General features: G+C 35.0%; 1 protein-coding gene across 1 annotated transcript in view; it reads left to right on the top strand.

Annotated features, from left to right (window-relative positions):
• Positions 1–24324, top strand: part of KLHL1 (kelch like family member 1) — a 450078-nt gene that overhangs the window by 199333 nt on the left and 226421 nt on the right. The window contains exon 4 of the mRNA XM_050766522.1: positions 1593–1789. Within this exon, the coding sequence (XP_050622479.1) occupies positions 1593–1789 (197 nt within the window). The remainder of the gene's footprint in view (positions 1–1592; positions 1790–24324) is intronic.

Here is a 24324-nt window from a genome sequence, read left to right as displayed (position 1 = left end):
TATTACAAAGTGGTGAGTAAACCGTATGTTAGATATGTCAAAGGTATTAGCCATGAATTCGAATCTTCATTGAAGTTAAAAAAATAAGGTTATACAAAAAAGTAGATATGCTAAAGAGAGAATTAGTGAATGCAAAATATGAAAAACTTACAGACATGAAAAGAAAGAGAAAATTCAGTGTACCCCTAAGGAATAGACTGTAAGAGAAAATAGAGGAAGCAAAGGTAGAGGTGAAGAATGATTTAAATAAAAACGGGAATAATTTCCAGCGTTAGTGAAAGTGCATATATTCATATTCAGTAAGATGAGTGATTTCTAATAAAAATTAATAAAAATTATACTCCTTAAAAATCCTATTAATATTACTGCATATTGCTTATTAACAACAATTATACTTAGAAATCATTATTTAATTAGACAATCCACTTAAAAGTTTAATTTTATAATATAGAACAGAAGACAAAAATAAACAACATATAATATGAAAAAGTTTACACAATTACAGGTACTGACTAATTAGAATACACTTCCTATGTGTTTTCCATTCACTTGGGTTTTATTAACTCCTATAATTAGCTGTTATAAGAGAAGGAGAGAAGATGCACATCATAATTGCCTTGGTCTGGTAGTAAAACACATCCTGCTCCTCATGATCCATTGACAAGAGCTTGTTAGATGTCACACCTAACTCAAGAGAAATGTAGTCTGACCCTATGTTCAGAAAAAAAAAAAAAAAAATTACTGGAGATATTTGTCATGAAGAACTAGTAGGCTGTGCCAGAAAAGTGGACTAAACCAGTTCTGAGATTGTATAACTTGTAAAATTTACTCAGATACAGATAGTAAATCTAAATGATAATAAAACCATTGAACACATTGTATTACTAATTAAATTGTAACTCCAGATGGTTAAGTCCATAAAACTTCAAAGATAAGTTCTATAAACATTTGACAAACAGATCCCTTTAAAAAATTATTCTGGATATTAGAAAAACAGAGGAAACACTAAAGCACTAAAGAGTTTTTTTTTTTGTTTTTGTTTCTGTTTTTTGTCTTAAAAGGGGAAAGAAAAACAAAGAAAGAAAAAATTAAAAACGGAAATTATAGACAATTTTAAACATGAGTACAGTGGGTTAAATACAGTACTACCAACCTGCAACACATGCATTTATAAATGTACATACATGTATTAATTATCCACAAATAGATATTTTATATTCAGATACAATTATATACCTTGTCAGATACTTAGCGAATCTCTGCTCTCCTAAGTTTGTACGCATATATTCTGCACCTTACTTTTCTCTCTATTTTCCTTATTTCACAATCAAAGGAAGAACTACCATGTCTGCTAGTATACAGATGTATCGAAACTGCATTTCTATCTACTGAGTGATTTTGAATATTACGTGAAATACGAAATGCAAAATTCTTAAAACAATTGGTGACCTTTACCGAGTTATATTTATCTTGATTATCAGTCTCAGTTTAGATCTGTTCTAGAAGATTGTCCTAATGTTTTGAGTAATGTTATGATACATATTATTTCATGTTTTAAAAAGAGTTTCATAATTATCTTTGCTTATGTTTAGGCTGCTTGGAATTAAAAGAGGACACCATTGAGAACCTTCTTGCTGCAGCATGCCTTCTTCAGCTTCCACAGGTGGTGGAAGTGTGCTGCCACTTCCTCATGAAGCTTTTGCATCCATCTAACTGTTTAGGAATTCGAGCCTTCGCAGATGCTCAAGGATGCATTGAATTAATGAAGGTGGCCCACAGCTACACAATGGTAAGGAAACTTAATCTTTTAATAATGGAGACATACTCTGTGTTATCAGAGGTAAAAATAATGACTGTCATGGCATTAGCAAGTTTTTAGCGTTTACAATGAGTTTTCTATGCTTGGCACATTTTTTATTATGAACTATAGTGTACCATAATGTATATTCTAATTTTAAAAAACACATTCTTTACTGGATTTATTGTTCTTTTGTAGATTTATTTTTTATTTCATTTTACATTTATTGGTTTATTATAAAAGATATTGCAAAGGATACAGATGGAGAGATGTGTAGGGTGAGGTATGAGAAGAGGGGTGCACAGGCTCCAGGCTCTCCCTGGGCACACCATCCTCCAGGAACCTCCACATGTTGCAATCAGGAAGCTTCTTTATGGCTTTATGCACACTTAACAGGCAATACAGATAGATAGATAGATAGATAGATAGATAGATAGATAATTAATAAAGCTATTTAAACTGATTTTCAAAATTGCCCCAGGCCTATATACCTTTGTACATTCACTTCCACAGCTTCCCTTTTATACACTTTTTCCGCATTTTTCAAACCTCTCCATCACAGCATATTACATTGAGTGTGGCTATGCCAGTATGATTTTATGGAAAAAATTTAAGCCTATTTTATATGTTTTCCCTTTTATTCCCTGTATGTGTGTGTGTGTATATATATATGGATGTGCATATTTAACAGCTTTATAGAGAATCTAAAAGTCATTTCAATTGTACAGTTTAAATTTGTGTACTTTATAGCATGGAATTTTTAAAATATTAGTTCCACTCTAGGATAAAATAACCAGTTATAAGTCTCATACCCATCATATTACCTATCCTAGAAATAATCATTCTAAAAGCACTGAATTAGAGTGAGTGCCTGGCGGAGAGGCCCTATATCAATGCTACCCATTTCTACTGTGATATTATTATTAATATTATTAATGTTTTCATTGTTATTATTGAAACAACCAGTAAAGTCTTATGGAAATTTTTCTGTCCAACTCAAAGAAAGAATTAAAATGAGATAAATATTGTTAAGCTTTATGGTTGCTATTTATTTCAAATTGAACACTTTTTCTAATCGCTAATGAGTCAACCACTTAAAAGTATTCTGATTGCCATTTTGAAACAGAGTTTCAAAATTATTTTCTTTTTCCTTTTTAATCCTTTAAGCAGATTACTAAATTAAATGAAAATATAGAAATAACAGGATGAAGATACATGATTTGTAATTCTATTGTCAAATCCTTCTTTAGAAGTTTTCCATGACAGACACGATGCTACCTTTGAAATTATATGAACCATAGCAAATCAAGGTAAACAAATAATTCATCAACCAAAATATCAAAGTCCAACTGCCACCGTTTAATTAGGCACATTTCATTACCTTTAGGAGCTCCTGGCTTAACTAAGCCAAAGAACAATATGCCTCCATATCCAGAGGGATAATGGTCCCTTCTGGTCTAATTTCAAATTATTAATTTAGTAATGAAAATGTTTTCCTTGCAGCTGCTTGGACTGTTCTGCAATTTATCACACAATAGTAACACATGTTTTTCTTCAGAGACTTTAAAATGTATGCTTCATAGGAAAATATATTTAAAACAGAAATATAGAAGATTTCTAAGGTACTCAACATTCTGAATGACTCTATATTAATTTATTTCTTAGACTGTGACATATAATATCTGCTGAAATTTAAATGATTTCGAATTATTTTGAAAACCTTGTGCACTGGTATTCTATAGATGTTTACGGTAACTATTTTACAGAAAAATTACTGACGACTTTTCTTCCCAGATCTATATTGTCCCTTCAGTTCCAGCAGTTTAAAATGAGTGTTTTGCATCTGATAATGTGATTTCTCATCACATATTTGCCTCTGATCCTTGTCCAATCAGGCATATGTTCTCATCTAATCTACCCAATCTGTGCTTTGAAAGCAACCATATTGTGCTGTTCTTTTGTTTTTTGTTTTGTTTTGTTTTTTGTTGTTGTTTTCTCCTTAACTGCTTTAACAGCAAATCATTCCATGTATTCTACTGCATGCAGAATAGAATTAACTTCTCTCTTGACTATAATTATTTGTCTGATTGCTTAATACATAAGTAACACTTCTAAAATTTTTAAATTTCTTGCCCAAACTCTTTAGATATAAACTTGATCTTCAGAGACCAAAGGTCTGGTCTACCCAGAACTTAATTTGCTGCTTGTGTTTCTCTTCTTCATTATTTATCATCTTTCCTTTGGCAATTTCACTTATGTATTTGGCTTCAGCTACTGATTTTGTGCAAATAATTCCAAAATCTTTCGGGAAGGTGATCCAGCTTGGCAATGAATCATGTGCAAAATACTGGAGAATTTTGATTGCAAGCTCAATATCAGGTAGAAGTGTAAAATTAATTCTGAAACATTAATGTAACTATGTCTGCATGAATATAGAGATAGTTCCAAAATAACATGGGTAGAAGTGTAAAATTAATTCTGAAACATTAATGTAACTATGTCTGCATGAATATAGAGATAGTTCCAAAATAACATCACTGAAGGAAATAGTCTCATTGTACTCTTATATTACATTATGAAACCTGTGCTTAATTCTGGATATAACATTTTAAAAACAATCGAGAGTGGCAAACGGAAACAGATTAGAATAACAAGAATAGTAAATTTTATGTGATTGTGTACTATGAAGAAAAGTTGAAAAAATGGCTGCCTATGCCAGAATAAAATTAAGGCATGACAATGGCTGTCATATATTTAATAGAACGGACTTGTGTTCAAAGCAGTGGTGTTTAAGTGTTTCTCATTCTGTTTTTAAATTTATTTTACTAATGCAATTCTCTGTTCAAATTAAATATTATATCAAAGTATCATTTTCGAATTGATCTGCTTTGGGTAAAGATGGACAAAAAGTCCAGAGTCTCCTTCCATCTCCCGATCTTTCCTTGCCTGCTGAGTTTATTTCCACTGATCAGCATTGCTACTTCCCTCCAAAGTCAGCTCTGCCTTTTGGAGGACACACGTGGAACATTTTTATCCAGCAATCCTTTCTCTAGACGGTTCTGGGTTAGAACTTACCAATAAGAGGCATTCATATAAGATATGAAAGCTAGAAGAGAAGCAGCAGCCATTATTCTCCACAGGCAGTTGGAGGAAGATGTGTAGGCAAATGGAAAAGTAAAATAACTTACAAGCGAGTTATCAAAGCTATTGACCCCACTGTTGTAGGCTGACATCATTGTTGGGAGGCCTCTGGAGGTCCTTGAGGAATGCAGTGTCTTTGCAGAGTGCTTTTGAGAAAATTCATGTTGAAATGAAGTTTGAAATCTTTAGTAGAAACTTCCCTGACCTTCATAGTTTTTTCAATGGCTGTTTAAACCTTCAATTCTCTATTCATATCTTTTAAACTTAGAACATTGAGTGTTTTATTTTCTTAATTACAAAAAATATTCAGAATATACCCCAACATAGCATGTATGTTCAATCTCCATATATATACACATATATATGTGTGTGTGTGTGTGTGTGTGTGTGTATATATATATATATATATTTTTTTTTTTTTTGAGACAGAATATCACTCTGTCGCCCATGCTGGAATGCAGTGGCGTGATCTCAGCTCACTGCAACCTCTGCCTCCCAGGTTCAAGCAATTCTCCTGTCCCAGCCTCTCAAGTACCTGGGACTACAGGCGCTTGCCCCCACACCTGGCTAATTTTGTATTTTTAGTAGAGATGGGGTTTTACCTTGTTGGTCAGGCTGGTCTTGAACTCCTGATCTTAGGTGATCTTCCCACCTTGACCTCCCAAAGTGCTAGGATTACAAGCGTGAGTCGTCACGCCTGGCTTCCATATTCTGATATACATAGTCCTCCATACCTAGCTTCTAAGCTGCTACCCAGACATTTTTTCTCAATATTAGATGCAGTTGCTCTCATTCCTGCTAAATATGTGTTGTATAGTTCCTTCACTGTTACTTAACTCAGATATTTCTCTTGTTGGAATCATTATCAAATTCTGAATAATCCTTCCCTGTTTCTAGTTCAAGTTCATTCATGCCAAAGAAATATCTTTAAACTTCTCATGGCATTACCTCTTACAATTGAAATCTTAGTATTCCTTTCTTTAGGATTGTGTGATATCATCATAAACTTTCTTATACAATTAATTATTTTTATTTCTTTGTGACTAGTCTTTACAAATACATTGCAGATTTCTTTATGACAAGAGAAGAAGCCTTATCCGTTGAATTTTTTTATTCCATCAAAGTGTCTAGTATCTTGTAATACGTTCATCAATTTCCTGTTTCCCTTGGGTACTTTTGTAGAGCTTTCTTTAATGTACTCATTCAACAAGACTACAAGTGTGTGCCTTTGACATTTTTTTAAAATCACATTTTCTGCTATTATTTTCCCTGTTCATACAGTTCTAGTCACATTGACCTTCTTACTGTTTTTTGACGACACTAAGCATAACTTCACTTGTGGAGTTGTGTGCTTTTTCTTCCCTCTGATGGAAATACTCTTTTGCCAAATATTTATATCTGTTTCTTCTCTACCTCACTCAGATCTCTGTCAAATGTTACTTCCATAGAGACCCATTCTCTGAAAACTCCATGTAATGTGCCAGTACCTTCAAAACTCTCTATTCCCTTACACACCTTTACATTTTTTAAGGTACTTGTTTAGTTCCTGGCTTTACAATATATATTTGTTTTTGTTTTTGTTGTCTACCTGCCCAATTAATATATAGTAGCTTCTTGATAACATTAAAAAACACTTTTATAACATAAGTGCCTAGATAAATCTCCATATATACTATTAATTACTAAATGAATAAGGGAAGGTATAGTGACTATTGACTGCTATGTACCAAGTTCCCTGGGTGCTACCAGTAGGTGGCATAGGGAATGCAGTGGTGAACAAAATAGAAATGATATTGCCCTTAGAGTCAAGGTTAATATATTGAATGAAAACAAATTATCGTTACAAATTATAACTATTTATGCCTATATATGTGTGTATGTATAAATGTGTGTGTGTATATATGTGTGTGTATGTATATATATGCACACACATTTATACATACACACATATATAGGGGTAAATATATATATATATCTTGTGTGTATATATATGTGTGTGTATATATATGTGTGTGTATGTATATATACACATATACACATATAAATACATATGTATTTATACATACACACACATATATAGGCATAAATATATATGTGTGTGTGTGTACATATATATATGTACATATATATACACACACATATATATACAAACACACACGGTAAATTTTACAAAGAAAATTTATAAGGGGCAATGGGAACTCTAGGCCAGGCCTGGTGGCTCACGCCTGTAATTCCAGCACTTTAGGAGGCCAAGGCAGGCGGATCATGAGGTCAGGAGATCGAGACCATCCTGGCTAACACAGTGAAACCCCATCTCTACTAAAAATACAAAAGAAAAAAAAATAGCCAGGCGTGGTGGCGGGCGCCTGTAGTACCAGCTACTTGGGAGGCCCAGGCAGGAGAATGGTGTGAAACCGGGAAGCGGAGCTTGCAGTGAGCCGAGATTGAGCCACTGCACTCCAGCCTGGGCGACAGAGAAAGACTCCATATCAGGGGAAACAAACAAACAAACAAACAAACTCTCTCTCTCTCTCTCTCTATATATATATATATAGCAATGGGAGCTCTCCCATAAACCAGAAAAATACTCTTTAAATAAGTGAAGTTTATATGAATCGTAAAAAATGAGGTAGAATTAGTCAGGTATAGATTTGGTTAAAAATGTTCATAACAGAAGAAAATGGATGTGCCAATGATCTGAAGTGGGAAGGCAATTGTTCTGCTTAATGAAATTCAAGGTAGATGGGCTGGTGGAGAGGGACAAGAAGAGAGATAGTTTATGAGGCTGGAGATTTAGGCAGAATCAATTGTGCAGGGTTATGGAAACTTTGTAAGGAGTTGGGGATTTATCTGGAGTATAGTAATATGCCATTGAACATTTTGAACAAGCAAGGACCAAGGTTTAATTTTAAGATGAGTCATCAGACTGACATAAAAGGAAGGCAAGAAGAGAAACTAAGAATAGAGATTAGTATACCCTAGAGGTGTATATCCCTGCTCACATAATTTGTTTAAAATGATAAATTACCATTATAAATGACAATTACATATGCCTATATATATGTATACATGTGTGTATACATATATGGTAAATTTTACAAAGAAAAATTTTAAGGTGTAATATAAGATGTGATATATACTCACATCCACATATTAGGAGAGTGTAAAAGAAGAAAGAGAGTGAGGTAACGCTACCTTCTGCCATTGTGCTTGGCACATAAGCAGCAGCTTTACTGATGGCAAGTCTTAAAACCAATGGTGCTGGTGAGGGCACATGTAAAGTTTAAAATATTGTCCTATTGCCACTGTAATTCTAGGTGTTAGATATATTCATTAAATTTACTCTTTTCAAAAATCCCTGCAAGGCAAGTCTTATATACATTTTAAAAACAGTAAATCTGTGATTCAGGGATGTTAAATAATTTACTCAGGATCAATAGATAGACATGCTAGAATGGGATAGTAAACTCAGGACTATCTCACTACAGATTTCATGCCCTATTCAATATGCTAATGAATATACCGTGATTACATATTGCCCATAATATTAAGTGAGATTTCTGATACCCAGACACAAGATATGAATTACTTCAGACAAATGGATATTACAAACCTGAAAGAGAAATGAGACCAAATCACTTTATGATTTTTTTCTCAGGTATTTTTTTTTCCCCTTCTCTGTTTTCTGTCCAGTGCTACCAGTATGACTTAGAACATTTCATTAGGTTTAGGCTGGAGGCAGAGGCAGTGACACTAGGCCTAATTAGAGGCTACCTTGTTCGTAAGTATCTTTGAAGGGTGGAAGACTCATACCTGCAGCATAAAGCCTTCCAGAGTCAGTGTAAGAATAGCTGCCCTTTCAGAATCTCGGTAGCACTAAAAACATGCTACACATCCTTCACTTGTCCTTCAGAGACACTGGAAAAAATACCTGAGAGAAGAACAAACCATATAAATGCGGTTTGTGATCATGGTTTTAAAATACCTGACATGTTTCATTGTTTCTAGCTAGCTACATGCTTTTAATCTTAACCAATAACACTGCTAATAAACCATAAATTACAGTTTGCCTTAGAAGAATATGTGGAGTATAACTTTAAATATTCTTGTTTTATAAGTCATAAAAACAAAGTTTACTTCATTTACATTTTTCTCAAGACTATGACATGATACAGTAGTACTAAATGATTTTTAATGTTATCTTTTTTATTTTATTTAATATTTTGTGTTACTCCTTTCAGTGTCTCACATGCCCACATGGTCTTAGTAACAAGTTATATACAATTGACAAGTTGAAAATTATCAAAATTTGGCTTTCAGCATGTCTTTGTAAATATATATGAAATGAAAAGGTGAGGGCGAGTATAATGAGTGTTTAAGGGACAATGACTGGTGATGTCTAATGTTCAAAAGGACTGAGTAAAAATGTGGCAGACTGGGTGCAAAGGAAATTTCTCTTCTTCCTCTCTTTTTGTTTTCATATTTCTTAACATTCTTTGTCCCTGAATTAGATGGATAGCTCTTTCTTTTATGGTTTTCAAAATCAAATTAATTAACACATCAATTGCTACCCATTATGTACCTTAGATACCTAGAACTTATTCACTTTTCTTTACAGGCAATGTGTACTTGTGTTACAAATTGGAGTCATTGGTAAAATCATTGTCCTTTTTTTTTTTTTAATTTATTTATTATTATTATACTTTAAGTTGTAGGGTACATGTGCATAACGTGCAGGTTTGTTACATATGTATACTTGTGCCATGTTGCTGTGCTGCACCCATCAACTCGTCATTTACATCAGGTATAACTCCCAGTGCAATCCCTCCCCCTCCCCCCTCCCCATGATAGGCCCTGGTGTGTGATGTTCCCCTTCTTGAGTCCAAGTGATCTCATTGTTCAGTTCCCACCTATGAGTGAGAACATGCGGTGTTTGGTTTTCTGTTCTTGTGATAGTTTGCTAAGAATGATGGTTTCCAGCTGCATCCATGTCCCTACAAAGGACACAAACTCATCCTTTTTTATGGCTGCATAGTATTCCATGGTGTATATGTGCCACATTTTCTTAATCCAATCTGTCACTGATGGACATTTGGGTTGATTCCAAGTCTTTGCTATTGTGAATAGTGCTGCAATAAACATACGTGTGCATGTGTCTTTAGAGCAGCATAATTTATAATCCTTTGGGTATATACCCAGTAATGGGATGGCTGGGTCATATGGTACATCTAGTTCTAGATCCTTGAGGAATTGCCATACTGTTTTCCATAATGGTTGAACTAGTTTACAATCCCACCAACAGTGTAAAAGTGTTCCTATTTCTCCACATCCTCTCCAGCACCTGTTGTTTCCTGACTTTTTAATGATCGCCATTCTAACTGGTGTGAGATGGTATCTCATTGTGGTTTTGATTTGCATTTCTGTGATGGCCAGTGATGATGAGCATTTTTTCATGTGTCTGTTGGCTGTATGAATGTCTTCTTTTGAGAAATGTCTGTTCATATCCTTTGCCCACTTTTTGATGGAGTTGTTTGTTTTTTTCTTGTAAATTTGTTGGAGTTCTTTGTAGGTTCTGGATATTAGCCCTTTGTCAGACGAGTAGATTGCAAAAATTTTCTCCCATTCTGTAGGTTGCCTGTTCACTCTGATGGTAGTTTCTTTTGCTGTGCAGAAGCTCTTTAGTTTAATGAGATCCCATTTGTCAATTTTGGCTTTTGCTGCCGTTGCTTTTGGTGTTTTAGACATGAAGTCTTTGCCAATGCCTATGTCCTGAATGGCAAAAATCCTCAATAAAATACTGGCAAACCGGATTCAGCAACACATCAAAAAGCTTATCCACCATGATCAAGTGGGCTTCATCCCTGGGATGCAAGGCTGGTTCAACATTCGCAAATCAATAAACATAATCCAGCATATAAACAGAACCAAAGACAAGAACCACATGATTATCTCAATAGATGCAGAAAAGGCTTTTGACAAAATTCAACAGCCCTTCATGTTAAAAACGTTCAATAAATTTGGTATTGATGGAACATACCTCAAAATAATAAGAGCTATTTATGACAAACCCACAGCCAATATCATACTGAATGGGCAAAAACTGGAAAAATTCCCTTTGAAAACTGGCACAAGACAGGGATGCCCTCTTTCACCACTCCTATTCAACATAGTGTTGGAATTTCTGGCTAGGGCAATTAGGCAAGAGAAAGAAATCAAGGGTATTCAGTTAGGAAAAGAAGAAGTCAAATTGTCCCTGTTTGCAGATGACATGATTGTATATTTAGAGAACTCCATTGTCTCAGCCCAAAATCTCCTTAAGCTGATAAGCAACTTCAGCAAAGTCTCAGGATACAAAATCAATGTGCAAAAATCACAAGCATTCTTATACACCAGTAACAGACAAACAGAGAGCCAAATCAGGAATGAACTTCCATTCACAATTGCTTCAAAGAGAATAAAATACCTAGGAATCCAACTTACAAGGGATGTAAAGGACCTCTTCAAGGAGAACTACAAACCACTGCTCAGTGAAATCAAAGAGGACACAAACAAATGGAAGAACATACCATGCTCATGGATAGGAAGAATCAATATCGTGAAAATGGCCATACTGCCCAAGGTAATTTATAGATTCAATGCCATCCCCATCAAGCTACCAATGAGTTTCTTCACAGAATTGGAAAAAACTGCTTTAAAGTTCATATGGAACCAAAAAAGGGCCCGCATCTCCAAGACAATCCTAAGTCAAAAGAACAAAGCTGGAGGCATCACGCTACCTGACTTCAAACTATACTACAAGGCTACAGTAACCAAAACAGCATGGTACTGGTACCAAAACAGAGATATGGACCAATGGAACAGAACAGAGTCCTCAGAAATAATACCACACATCTACAGCCATCTGATCTTTGACAAACCTGAGAGAAACAAGAAATGGGGAAAGGATTCCCTGTTTAATAAATGGTGCTGGGAAAATTGGCTAGCCATAAGTAGAAAGCTGAAACTGGATCCTTTCCTTACTCCTTATACGAAAATTAATTCAAGATGGATTAGAGACTTAAATGTTAGACCTAATACCATTGTCCTTATTTGCATAGTTTTATTTTATTTGTTCTACTGAACTTTGATTTCTAAAACATTGAGATATAGCACATAGCTATATCTCACATATAAAACTGCAACACACACACACAAGCACAATTTATTAAAAAGATCTCAGGTACAGTAGTTTAAATTTTTTAAGAGCTGTCATAGGTCTCAAGCTGATGCTGTGACAACAATATAACTAACAAAGTTTCAAGAAGGAATACTAACACTTAAAAATATCCTGTAAACACACATTTAAACCTGTAAGTAGTACCTAAATATTTAATGATTTCAATCATTTAAGATGTAGTATTCCCTTCTGGATAAGAAATATTCTTACATTATTGAGTGATTCTAAAGGGATTTCTTACGATATGTCAGAAGGAAGAAATGTCAGGGTCCTCCAGGGTCCTTTCAACTTACAAAGCACAGTCTTCCACAAATAAAATCAATAATTTGCTTTTTTTAATGAGAAAAAATCTGTTTTTATACATACAAAAATCCCCCTTTATTATAATAATTTGCCTATGATGAACCAATGTTGTAAAATATTTATATTTTCTGATCAGAGAAAAATCAGTTATGCATAGAGCTAGAGTGCATAAGACAACACACAGCTGTCCAGTTCACAGCCATATTCTTAATGCTTAGTATAGCACCTGTCTCATTTTAGGCACACAATAATGAATCTGAAAGAAGGAATTTATGAATAAGTACTTTCACATATTAATAATTTGAAATATACAATTAGATATCATAATCGTAAATAAAATATGAATATAAGTAATTTGTAGTAAAATATTTTCTCTGCATCCTATAATAATTTAAAGTATTTATTTTGTGCCTAATTTTATTTTGTACCTCCTCATTAGAAAATGTAATAAGAAATAAATGCATAACAAGATGCATCCATGATGATTAAAATTCATTAACTTTTGTTATTTATTTTAAAACTTTTTAACAGGCAACATAATTTCCCTTCTAATTTGTATTCCTGTTTTTAAGTTAAAATAAGTGTCATGGATCTATTTTCTATTCAATGTATACATTCAATATTTTTGCTTATTTCAAATAAATGGTATCCTTAGTTAACTTTTCATTTCATTCAAGTATCACCATACTATTGAGGAACAAATATAAAATCTAGTGAACCAACAAAGAGATCACATACTACAGGAAGATATAATACTAAGCCAAATGTGTTATATTTTCCTATGATTGAAGATTATATAAAATAACACATCATAATAGAAAATTGCTGGATAATAGTAAGTAGACAAGGACAAAACTTTAAAGAATGGGATTCAAAGCCAGACCAATATACTTTAGGTTGGGGGTTTATTTCCAATAAGCAGTAGTGTTTAATGCAAGACAAAGTTAATTTGGGCAATTAGGTGATAGGAAAACTTTAGCACAATTAAAATTGTGTGATTTACAATTAGCAAAATGGGTGACTTCTTTTTTTTCTTATTATACTTTAAGTTCTAGGGTACATGTGCACGTGCAGGTTTGTTACATATGTATACATGTGCCATGTTGCTGTTCTGCACCCATTTACTCGCCATTTACATTAGGTATATCTCCTAATGCTATCCCTCCCACCCCTCCCCACATTAGGACCACTTTCTGCGTCCAAGTGATGATCCCCTTACTGTGTCCAAGTGATCTCATTGTTCAATTCCCACCTATGAGTGAGAACATGCAGTATTTGGTTTTCTGTTCTTGTGATAGTTTGCTAAGAATGATGATTTCCAGCTACATCCATGTCCCTACAAAGGACACAAACTCATCCATTTTTATGGCTGCATAGTATTCCATGGTGCATATGTGCCACATTTTCTTAATCCAGTCTGTCACTGATGGACATTTGGGTGGATTCCAAGTCTTTGCTATTGTAAATAGTGCCGCAATAAACATACGTGTGCATGTGTCTTTATAGCAGCATGACTTATAATCCTTTGGGTATATACCCAGTAATGGGATGGCTGGGTCAAATGGTATTTCTAGTTCTAGATCCTTGAGGAATCACCACACTGTTTTCCACAATGGCTGAGCTAGTTTACAATCCCACCAACAGTGTAATAGTGTTCCTATTTCTCCACATCCTCTCCAGCACCTGTTGTTTCCTGATTTTTAAATGATTGCCATTCTAACTGGTGTGAGATGGTATCTCATTGTGGTTTTGATTTGCATTTCTCTGATGGCGGGTGATGATGAGCATTTTTTCATGTGTCTGTTGGCTGTATGAATGTCTTCTTTTGAGAAGTGTCTGTTCATATCCTTTGCCCACTTTTTGATGGGGTTGTTTGTTTTTTTCTTGTAAATTTGATTGAGTTCTTTATAGATTCTGGATATTAGCCCTTTGTCAGATGAGCAGATTGCAAAAATTTTCTCCCATTCTGTAGGTTGCCTGTTCACTCTGATGGTAGTTTCTTTTGTTGTGCAGAAGCTCTTTAGTTTAATTAGATCCCATTTGTCAATTTCAGCTTTTGTTGCTGTTACTTTTGGTGTTTTTTTTTTTTTTTTTTTTTTTTTTTTAAATTTATTTATTATTATTATACTTTAAGTTGTAGGGTACATGTGCATAACGTGCAGGTTTGTTACATATGTATACTTGTGCCATGTTGCTGTGCTGCACCCATCAACTCGTCATTTACATCAGGTATAACTCCCAATGCAATCCCTCCCCCCTCCCCCCTCCCCATGATAGGCCCCGGTGTGTGATGTTCCCCTTCCTGAGTCCGAGTGATCTCATTGTTCAGTTCCCACCTATGAGTGAGAACATGCGGTGTTTGGTTTTCTGTTCTTGTGATAGTTTGCTAAGAATGATGGATTCCAGCTGCATCCAAGTCCCTACAAAGGACTCAAACTCATCCTTTTTTATGGCTGCATAGTATTCCATGGTGTATATGTGCCACATTTTCTTAATCCAATCTGTCACTGATGGACATTTGGGTTGATTCCAAGTCTTTGCTATTGTGAATAGTGCTGCAATAAACATACGTGTGCATGTGTCTTTATAGCAGCATAATTTATAATCCTTTGGGTATATACCCAGTAATGGGATGGCTGCGTCATATGGTACATCTAGTTCTAGATCCTTGAGGAATCGCCATACTGTTTTCCATAATGGTTGAACTAGTTTACAATCCCACCAACAGTGTAAAAGTGTTCCTATTTCTCCACATCCTCTCCAGCACCTGTTGTTTCCTGACTTTTTAATGATTGCCATTCTAACTGGTGTGAGATGGTATCTCATTGTGGTTTTGATTTGCATTTCTCTGATGGCCAGTGATGATGAGCATTTTTTCATGTGTCTGTTGGCTGTATGAATGTCTTCTTTTGAGAAATGTCTGTTCATATCCTTTGCCCACTTTTTGATGGGGTTGTTTGTTTTTTTCTTGTAAATTTGTTTGAGTTCTTTGTAGGTTCTGGATATTAGCCCTTTGTCAGATGAGTAGATTGCAAAAATTTTCTCCCATTCTGTAGGTTGCCTGTTCACTCTGATGGTAGTGTCTTTTGCTGTGCAGAAGCTCTTTAAGTCCTTGCCCATGCCTATGTCCTGAATGGTATTACCTAGGTTTTCTTCTAGGGTTTTTATGGTTTTAGGTCTAACATTTAAGTCTCTAATCCATCTTGAATTAATTTTCGTATGAGGAGTAAGGAAAGGATCCAGTTTCAGCTTTCTAATTATGACTACCCAATTTTCCAACACCATTTATTAAATAGGGAATCCTTTCCCCATTTCTTGTTTTTCTCAGGTTTGTCAAAGATCAGATGGCTATAGATGTGTGGTATTATTTCTGAGGGTTCTGTTCTGTTCCATTGGTCTATATCTCTGTTTTGGTACCAGTCCCATGCTGTTTTGGTTACTATAGCCTTGTAGTATAGTTTGAAGTCAGGTAACATGATGTCTCCAGCTTAGGATTGTCTTGGCAATGCAGGGTTTTTTCTTGGTTCCATATGAACTTTAAAGCAGTTTTTTCCAGTTCTGTGAAGAAAGTAATTGGTAGCTTAATGGGGATGGCATTGAATCTATAAATTACCATGGGCAGTATGGCCGTTTTCACGATATTGATTCTTCCTATCCATGAGCATGGTATGTTCTTGCATTTATTCGTGGACTCTTTTATTTCACTGAACAGTGGTTTGTAGTTCTCCTTGAAGAGGTCCTTTACATCCCTTGTAAGTTGGATTCCTAGGTATTTTATTCTCTTTGAAGCTGTTGTGAATGGGAGTTCATTCATGATTTGGCTCTCTGTTTGTCTGTTACTGGTGTATAAGAATGCTTGTGATTTTTGCACATTGATTTTGTATCCTGAGACTTTGCTGAAGTTGCTTATCAGCTTAAGGAGATTTTGGGCTGAGACAATGGAGTTCTCTAAATATACAATCATGTCATCTGCAAACAGGGACAATTTGACTTCTTCTTTTCCTAACTGAATACCCTTGATTTCTTTCTCTTGTCTGATTGCCCTAGAGAGAACTTCCTACACTATGTTGAATAGGTGTGGTGGGAGAGGGCATCCCTGTCTTGTGACAGTTTTCAAAGGGAATGCTTCCAGTTTTTGCCCATTCAGTATGATATTGGCTGTGGGTTTGTCATAAATAGCTCTTATTATTTTGAGATACGTTCCATCAATACTGAATTTATTGAGAGTTTTTAGCATGAAGGGCTGTTGAATTTTGTCAAAAGCCTTTTCTGCATCTCTTGAGATAATCGTGGTTTTTGTCTTTGGTTCTGTTTATATGCTGGATTACGTTTATTGATTTGCGTATATTGAACCAGCCTTGTATCCCAGGGATAAAGCCCAGTTGATCATGTTGGATAAGCTTTTTGATGTGCTGCTGGCTTCGGGTTGCCAGTATTTCATTGAGGATTTTTGCATCAATGTTCATCAGGGATATTGGTCTAAAAGTCTCTTTTTTTGTTGTATCTCTGTCAGCCTTTGGTATGAGGATGACATTGGCCTCATAAAATGGGTTAGGGAGGATTCCCTGTTTTTCTATTGATTGGAATAGTTTCAGAAGGAATGCTATGAACTCCTCCTTGTACCTCTGGTAGAATTCGGCTGTGAACCCGTCTGGTCCTGGACTTTTTTTGGTTAGTAAGCTATTAGTTATTGCCTCAGTTTCAGAGCCTGCTGTTGGTCTATTCAGGGATTCAACTTCTTCTTGGTTTAGCCTTGGAAGTATGTAATTGTCCAGAAATTATCCATTTCTTCTAGGTTTTCTAGTTTATTTGCCTAGAGGTGTTTATAGTATTCTCTGATGGTAGTCTGTATTTCTCTGGGGTTGGTTGTGATATCCCCTTTATCATTTTTTATTATGTCTATGGATTCTTCTCTCTTTGCTTCTTTATTAATCTTGCTAGCAGTCTACCAATTTGTTTGATCTTTTCAAAAAACCAGCTCCTGGATTCATTAATTTTTTTGGAGGATTTTTTGTGTCTCTATCTTCTTCAGTTCTGCTCTGATCTTAGTTATTTCTTGCCTTCTGCTAGCTTTTGAATGTGTTTTCTCTTGCTTCACTAGTTCTTTTAAATGTGATGTTAGTGTGTCAATTTTAGAGCTTTCCAGCTTTCTCTTGTGGGCATTTAGTGCTATACATTTCCCCCTACACACTGCTTTAAATGTGTCCCAGGGATTCTGGTATGTTGAATCTTTGTTCTCATTGGTTTCAAAGAACATCTTTATTTCTGCCTTCATTTTGCTATGTACCGAGTAGTCATTCAGGAGGAGGTTGTTCAGTTTCAATGTAGTTGAGCGGTTTTGATTGAGTTTCTTAATCCTGAGTTCTAGTTTGATTGCACTGTGGTCTGAGAGACAGTTGTTATAATTTCTGTTCTTTTACATTTGCTGAAGAGTGCTTTACTTCCAACTATGTGGTCAATTTTGGAATAAGTGTGATATGGTACTGAGAAGAATGTATATTCTGTTGATTTAGGGTGGAGAGTTCTGTAGATGTCTATTAGGTCTGCTTGGTGCAGAGTTGAGTTCAATTCCTGGATATCTTTGTTAACTTTCTGTCTCATTGATTTGTCTAATGTTGACAGTGGGGTTTCAAAGTCTCCTGTTATTATTGTATGGGAGTCTAAGTCTCTTTGTAAGTCTCTAAGGACTTGCTTTACGAATATGGGTGCTCCTGTATTGGGTTCATATGTATTTAGGATAGTTAGTTCTTCCTGTTGAATTGATCCCTTTACCATTATTTAATGGCCTTCTTTGTCTCTTTTGATCTTTGATGGTTTAAAGTCTGTTTTATCAGAGACTAGGATTGCAACCCCTGCTTTTTTGTTTTGTTTTGTTTTCCATTTGCTTGGTAGATCTTCCTCCATCCCTTTATTTTGAGCCTATGTGTGTCTCTGCACATGAGATGGGTCTCCTGAATACAGCAAACTGATGGGTCTTGACTCTTTATACAATTTGCCAGTCCGTGTCTTTTAATTGGACCATTTAGTCCATTTACAATTAAGGTTATGTGTGAACTTGATCCTGTCATTATGATATTAGCTGGTTATTTTGCTGGCTAGTTGATGCAGTTTCTTCCTAGCATTGACGGACTTTACATTTTGACATGTTTTTGCAATGGCTGGTACCAGTTGTTCCTTTCTATGTTTAGTGCTTCCTTCAGGGTCTCTTGTAGGGCAGGCCTGGTGGTGACAAAATCTCTAAGCATTTACTTGTCTGTAAAGGATTTTATTTCTCCTTCACTTATGAAACTTAGTTTGGCTGGATATGAAATTCTGGGTTTAAAATTCTTTTCTTTAAGAATGTTGAATATGGGCCCCCACTCTCTTCTGGCTTGTAGAGTTTCTGCTGAGATATCTTCTGTTAGTCTGATGGGCTTCCCTTTGTGTGTAACCTGACCTTTCTCTCTGGCTTCCCTTAAATTTTTTTCCTTCATTTCAACTTTGGCGAATCTGACAATTATGTGTCTTTGAGTTGCTCTTCTCAAAGAGTATCTTTGTGGTGTTCCCTGTATTTCTTGAATTCCAATGTTGGCCTGCCTTACTAGGTTTGGGGAGTTCTCCTGGATGATATCCTGCAGAGTGTTTTCCAACTTGGTTCTATTTTTCCTGTCAGTTTCAGGGACACCAATCAGACATAGATTTGGTCTTTTCACGTAATCTCATATTTCTTGGAGGCTCTGCTCATTTCTTTTTACTCTTTTTTCTCTACACTTCTCTTCTCACTTCATTTCATTCATTTGGTCTTCAATCACTGATACACTTTCTTCTAGTTGATCGAGTCAGTTACTGAAGCTTGTGCATTTGTCTCATAGTTCTCATGTTATGGTTTTCATCTCTATCAGTTCCTTTAAGGTCTTCTCTGCATTGACTATTCTAGTTATTCATTCATCCATTGTTTTTTCAAGGTTTTTAGTTGCTTTGCGCTGGTTACGTAGTACCTCCTTTAACTCTGAGAAGTTTGATTGACTGAAGCCTTCTCTCAACTCGTCAAAGTCATTCTCCGTCCGTCTTTGTTCCATTGCTGGTGAAGAGGTGCATTCCTTTGGAAGGGATGATGTGCTCTAATTTTTTGAATTTCCAGCTTTTCCGCACTGCTTTTTTCCCATCTTTGTGGTTTTATCTGCCTTTGGTCTTTGATGATGGTGACATACTGATGGGGTTTTGGTGTGGGTGTCCTTTCTGTTTGTTAGTTTTCCTTCTAACAGTCAGGACCCTCAGCTGCAGGTTTGTTGGAGTTTGCCTGAGGTTCACTCCAGACCCTGTTTGCCTGGGTATGAGCAGCGGAGGCTGCAGAAGATAGAATATTGCTGCACAGCGAGTGTTGCTGTCTGATTCTTGTTCTGGAAGCTTCATCTCAAGGGTGTATGCTGCTGTGTGAGATGTGAGGTGTTGGTCTGCACCTAGTGGGGGATGTCCCCCAGTTAGGGGACAGGGACCCATTTGAGCAGGTAGTCTGTCCGTTCTCAGATCTCAACCTCCATGCTGGGAGATCCACTGCTCTCTTCAAAGCTGTCAGACAGGGGCATTTACCTCTGCTGAGGTTTCTGCTGCTTTTTGTTTAGCTATGCCCTTTCCCCAGAGGAGGAGTCTACAGAGGCACGCTGGCCTCCTTGAGCTGCTGCGGGCTCCACCCACTTCAAGCTTCCCAGAGGCTTTGTTTACCTACTTAAGCCTCAGCAATGGTGGGCACCCCTCCCCCAGCCTTGCTGCTGCCTTGCATTTAGATCTCAGACTGCTGTGCTAGTAATGAGGGAGGCTCCGTGGGCGTGGGACCCTCTGGGCCAGGTATGGGATATAATCTCCTGGTGTCCTGTTTCCTAAGACCCTTGGTAAAGCACAATATTAGGGTAGGAGTTACCTGATTTTCCAGGTGTTGTGTGTCTCAATTTTCTTTGGCTAGGAAAAGGAATTCCCTTCCCCCTTGCACTTCCCAGGTGAGGCGATCCCTCACCCTGCTTTAGCTCTCGCTTGTCAGGCTGCAACCGCGGACCAGCGCCAACTGTCCCACGCGCCCCAGTGAGATGAACACGGTACCTCAGTTGAAAATGCAGAAATCACCCATCTTCTGTGTCGCTCGCGCTGGGAGCTGGAGGCTGGAGCTGTTCCTATTCTGCCATCTTGGGCTTGCCCCCAAAATGTGTGATTTCTTAAAGATAATGAAGAACAAACACTTTTCGCAAAATTAACTATTTCACCAGCAGTAAATCTTAGTAGATTTACTTAACACTGAATAAATATTCAGGCTAGATATTACAGTAACCATTTCTTAAAGAAAATTTTCACATTAATTGAATCTAAAATTAAAATTATATAAAAAGGTTTCCAAATATATAGAGAGAGATGGAAATTAGTTTCTCTGCAGTTATATTTGAAAAGAAAGTAAGTGAATTATCATTTTATAAAGTAGTGTTTCTAATTTGATGTCTGATATATGGATAAGAATAAATGATAGTAACTAATTAAGGTAGTAATAGTACATACCATGAAATGTAGAAGGTACATTGACAAGTAAATCTTATATATAGCAGTTGAACTAGAAGAAAACTGATGAAGTTAAGATTAGGGCTTTTTATATGTAGTCACTGATTAACGCATATATGCATAATTTTACATACATAAATAGACACCTGTATCAGCATTAACATTATATAAATGAGAAAAAGGCTGTAGTTTTAAGGAGTGAATTCTATAATGGCCTTAGTTTGAATTGTTTTAAAAATCCACACTTTCCACAGATCATATATTATACACTTGTGTTGTCATTATCCTATTAACTTTCAGATTTTATGCTTTTATAAATTTGATACAGAACTAGAAAAAGCATAAATAAAATGTAAACAACAATGGCATATTGCCTTTATTAGTTAAGGTTGCTTTGTTGTATGTGCAGGAAAATATCATTTGAGGATGCGTTGATATACTTTTGTACTCTTTGGAAGGAGATTCACAAATTGTATTTTCTTATTTATTCAGAAAGACTATGAGAGAGTATGTCACAAAATATTGAAAACTTGAAAATCCCAACTACTCTCAAGTACTCTAAACTTGGTTTTTAAGTGACCAATGATGTGGTGTGCATTTGAAAAGCTTTTGGTACTTTGTTATTGTTTAGTTGTCAATAGACTGAAACATCACTTGGCACAGAATATTATTCTACTAGAACATTTAGAATAAAAAATTGTTTTATGAACTCACTTGAAATCCATCAGAGTAAATGGATACCCTTTCTCTTTCTTTCACATTTTTTACATCATAAAATGCTCTGAGGATTATAACCTTATTGTATCTCATGAAGGCAGAAATATAAGTGATTTATTTCATATAAAACTTGCCAATAAACATAAGCTAAACAACAGGATCTATAAATTTCTCAAAGTGTTCTCTTTGGAAACCTATGCAAAAGAGATGTGAATCAGTGATGCTACTATTTCCAACCTAAAATAAATAATTTTTCTGATACCTTAACAGCTGAAAAATTTACCAACTTCCCAAATCAGCTTGAGCGAGCAGGATAACACCAGCCAACCATTAATTCTTCATTGAATAGCCTTCAATATCAAACAACATTATTAAAATATATTTATTTTATTGACCAAATAACAAAATCCTGAGTATATATGGTAATCAAGTGTTGCCACTATTTTATTTAGAAAAGGCAATGTAATGGCTATCGGAATTTGATTTTGAAGAGTCCATAATCCCGTGCAAATAATTTTGTTGCCATTGCTGTTTTAACCCAAAAATATGACTAATAATGATATTATTTTACAACTAGTATAATATATTTTTAGCATTAAATATTGATCTAAAATTTAATTAATAAAATATTAGAATTTATGACATTCATTGAAGTTCAATTTTAAAATAATATATGAGATGATAGAGCACCACCAAAATTAAAGGAAAAATGTTCAAAATCTTGGCATAAATAATTCAAGTAATTCCAACTAGATACGGATAGACTAAAGTAGATAACTTATCACGTCCTTCTTTAAACCATAGACCAAAAGTCTAGGCTACCCTTTTTTATTTGTTTATTAATTTTACCCTGAATTTGTTTTTACTGTTCTGTTTTAATGTGGGACAACAGTCTTATTTTTACCTCAATTATTTCAATTTTTTTAATTATCTTCCCAATTACTGAAAGCATTTGAGATTTCAATACCTACTTTGAATATAAAATGAAATAAAGCACAGAATAATTTCAGTTCTTGAAAACTAGAACACTTGACTTCTTAACAATGTTTAATACAACTGGGTGTCTTTGAATAGCTCACTTGACATGTTTATCATTAACTGTGAAACAATGAAGTTTGTTTAAGATCATCAAAATGGTCCTTTGTGGTTCTCTGCAGCCTTATGACTCTCCAAATATCTTGTGAAATCTTACATTTTATAAAATGCAAATGCATATCTGGATAATGTTGATAAGTGCCATCTTGTCATTAATAAAACTATTATGTCCCCACGAACAAAACATTATTTGAGCAAAAGAGGATCAATAATTGGTGAAGAATGAATAAATATTTTTCTACTTTCATCCAGATATAAATTCCTTATCAACTATATGATTTTCAAAACATGTATTACATTGTGTGGGTCATCTTCTCACTTTCGTGATAAGAAAGTGTTTTCTCAATGAGGACAAAGTTTTAAATTTCAATGTTGTCAGATTTATTCATTTTTCTTGCTTGTGCTTTTGGTGTTACAGTTAAGGCAACTGTAATCCAATGTCACAAAGATCCCCACATATGTTGTCTTTTTTGACTTTGGCTCTTATATTTAGCTCTTTGATTAATTTTGAGTTAATTTTTACATGGTGTGAAGTAAAGGTCTAACTTTATTATTTTGCATGTGTGCCTCTGCGTATTCCAACAGAACATGTTGAAAATAACATTTTTCTCCATGGAATTTTCATCAAGATAAATTGACTATAAATATGAGATTTTATTTCTGAACTGTCAGTTATTTTTCACTGATTAATATGTATATCTTTACACCAGTACCACTGTCTCTTGATTTACTGTAAATGAAATTGGTAAAAATTTTGAAATTGGGAAGTATAAATTATCTGTGTTCTTATTCCAATATTTTGACTATTTTTGGTCCCCTATATTTTCATATGAAATTGGTACTATCTTGCCAATGTCTTCAAAAAAGCCAGCTTGGATTTTGATAAGCATTACGTTTAGTCTACACATAATTTGGAGAATATCGTTATCTTAAAAATGTTAAATTTTCTGATCCATGGACATAAGATGTTTTATGATGGAATTGAGTTTCTTATTTTATAGATGCTCTGGTGCTTTTTTGGCATACTGATATAATTATTTTATTCTAACTTGAGCAATTAGCATACTTGCCATTAGCCTTCCCATAATGTTTATTTTTTTAAGTTGTGACATTTAATATATGCTTTTTAAATAACTTGAACTATATAATAATCCTTGAATTTCCCATCAGTTGCACTTCTGACTGGTTAGGCGTGCGCAATATGCCACGCTTCGACCCTGCAGATCAATCCACATCACAGAAAATACATGTTGCAGGATGTTTGAGAGTATCTTCCCCAAATCAAACCAAATAGCTGTGATAATTAAAGTTACTTTAATAATAAAAAACTAGAAATGTTTATTGAGATAACATTTACAACTTATAGAATATTGTGCAAGATTTAAAGAGAATGAACTTGCTATATAGACTGACTTGAAATGAGATCCAACATTAATTAGTGAATGCATATGTATTGTATTTGACTATTGTTGATATGCTGCTATATGAGGTGAAAAAGTAACTAGTGAACTTATTAGCAACTAGGCATACATTT

This window comes from Macaca thibetana, chromosome 17, assembly GCF_024542745.1.
Source record: "Macaca thibetana thibetana isolate TM-01 chromosome 17, ASM2454274v1, whole genome shotgun sequence".
Lineage (NCBI taxonomy): Eukaryota > Metazoa > Chordata > Mammalia > Primates > Cercopithecidae > Macaca > Macaca thibetana.
This window is presented reverse-complemented; position numbering and strand designations above follow the sequence as displayed.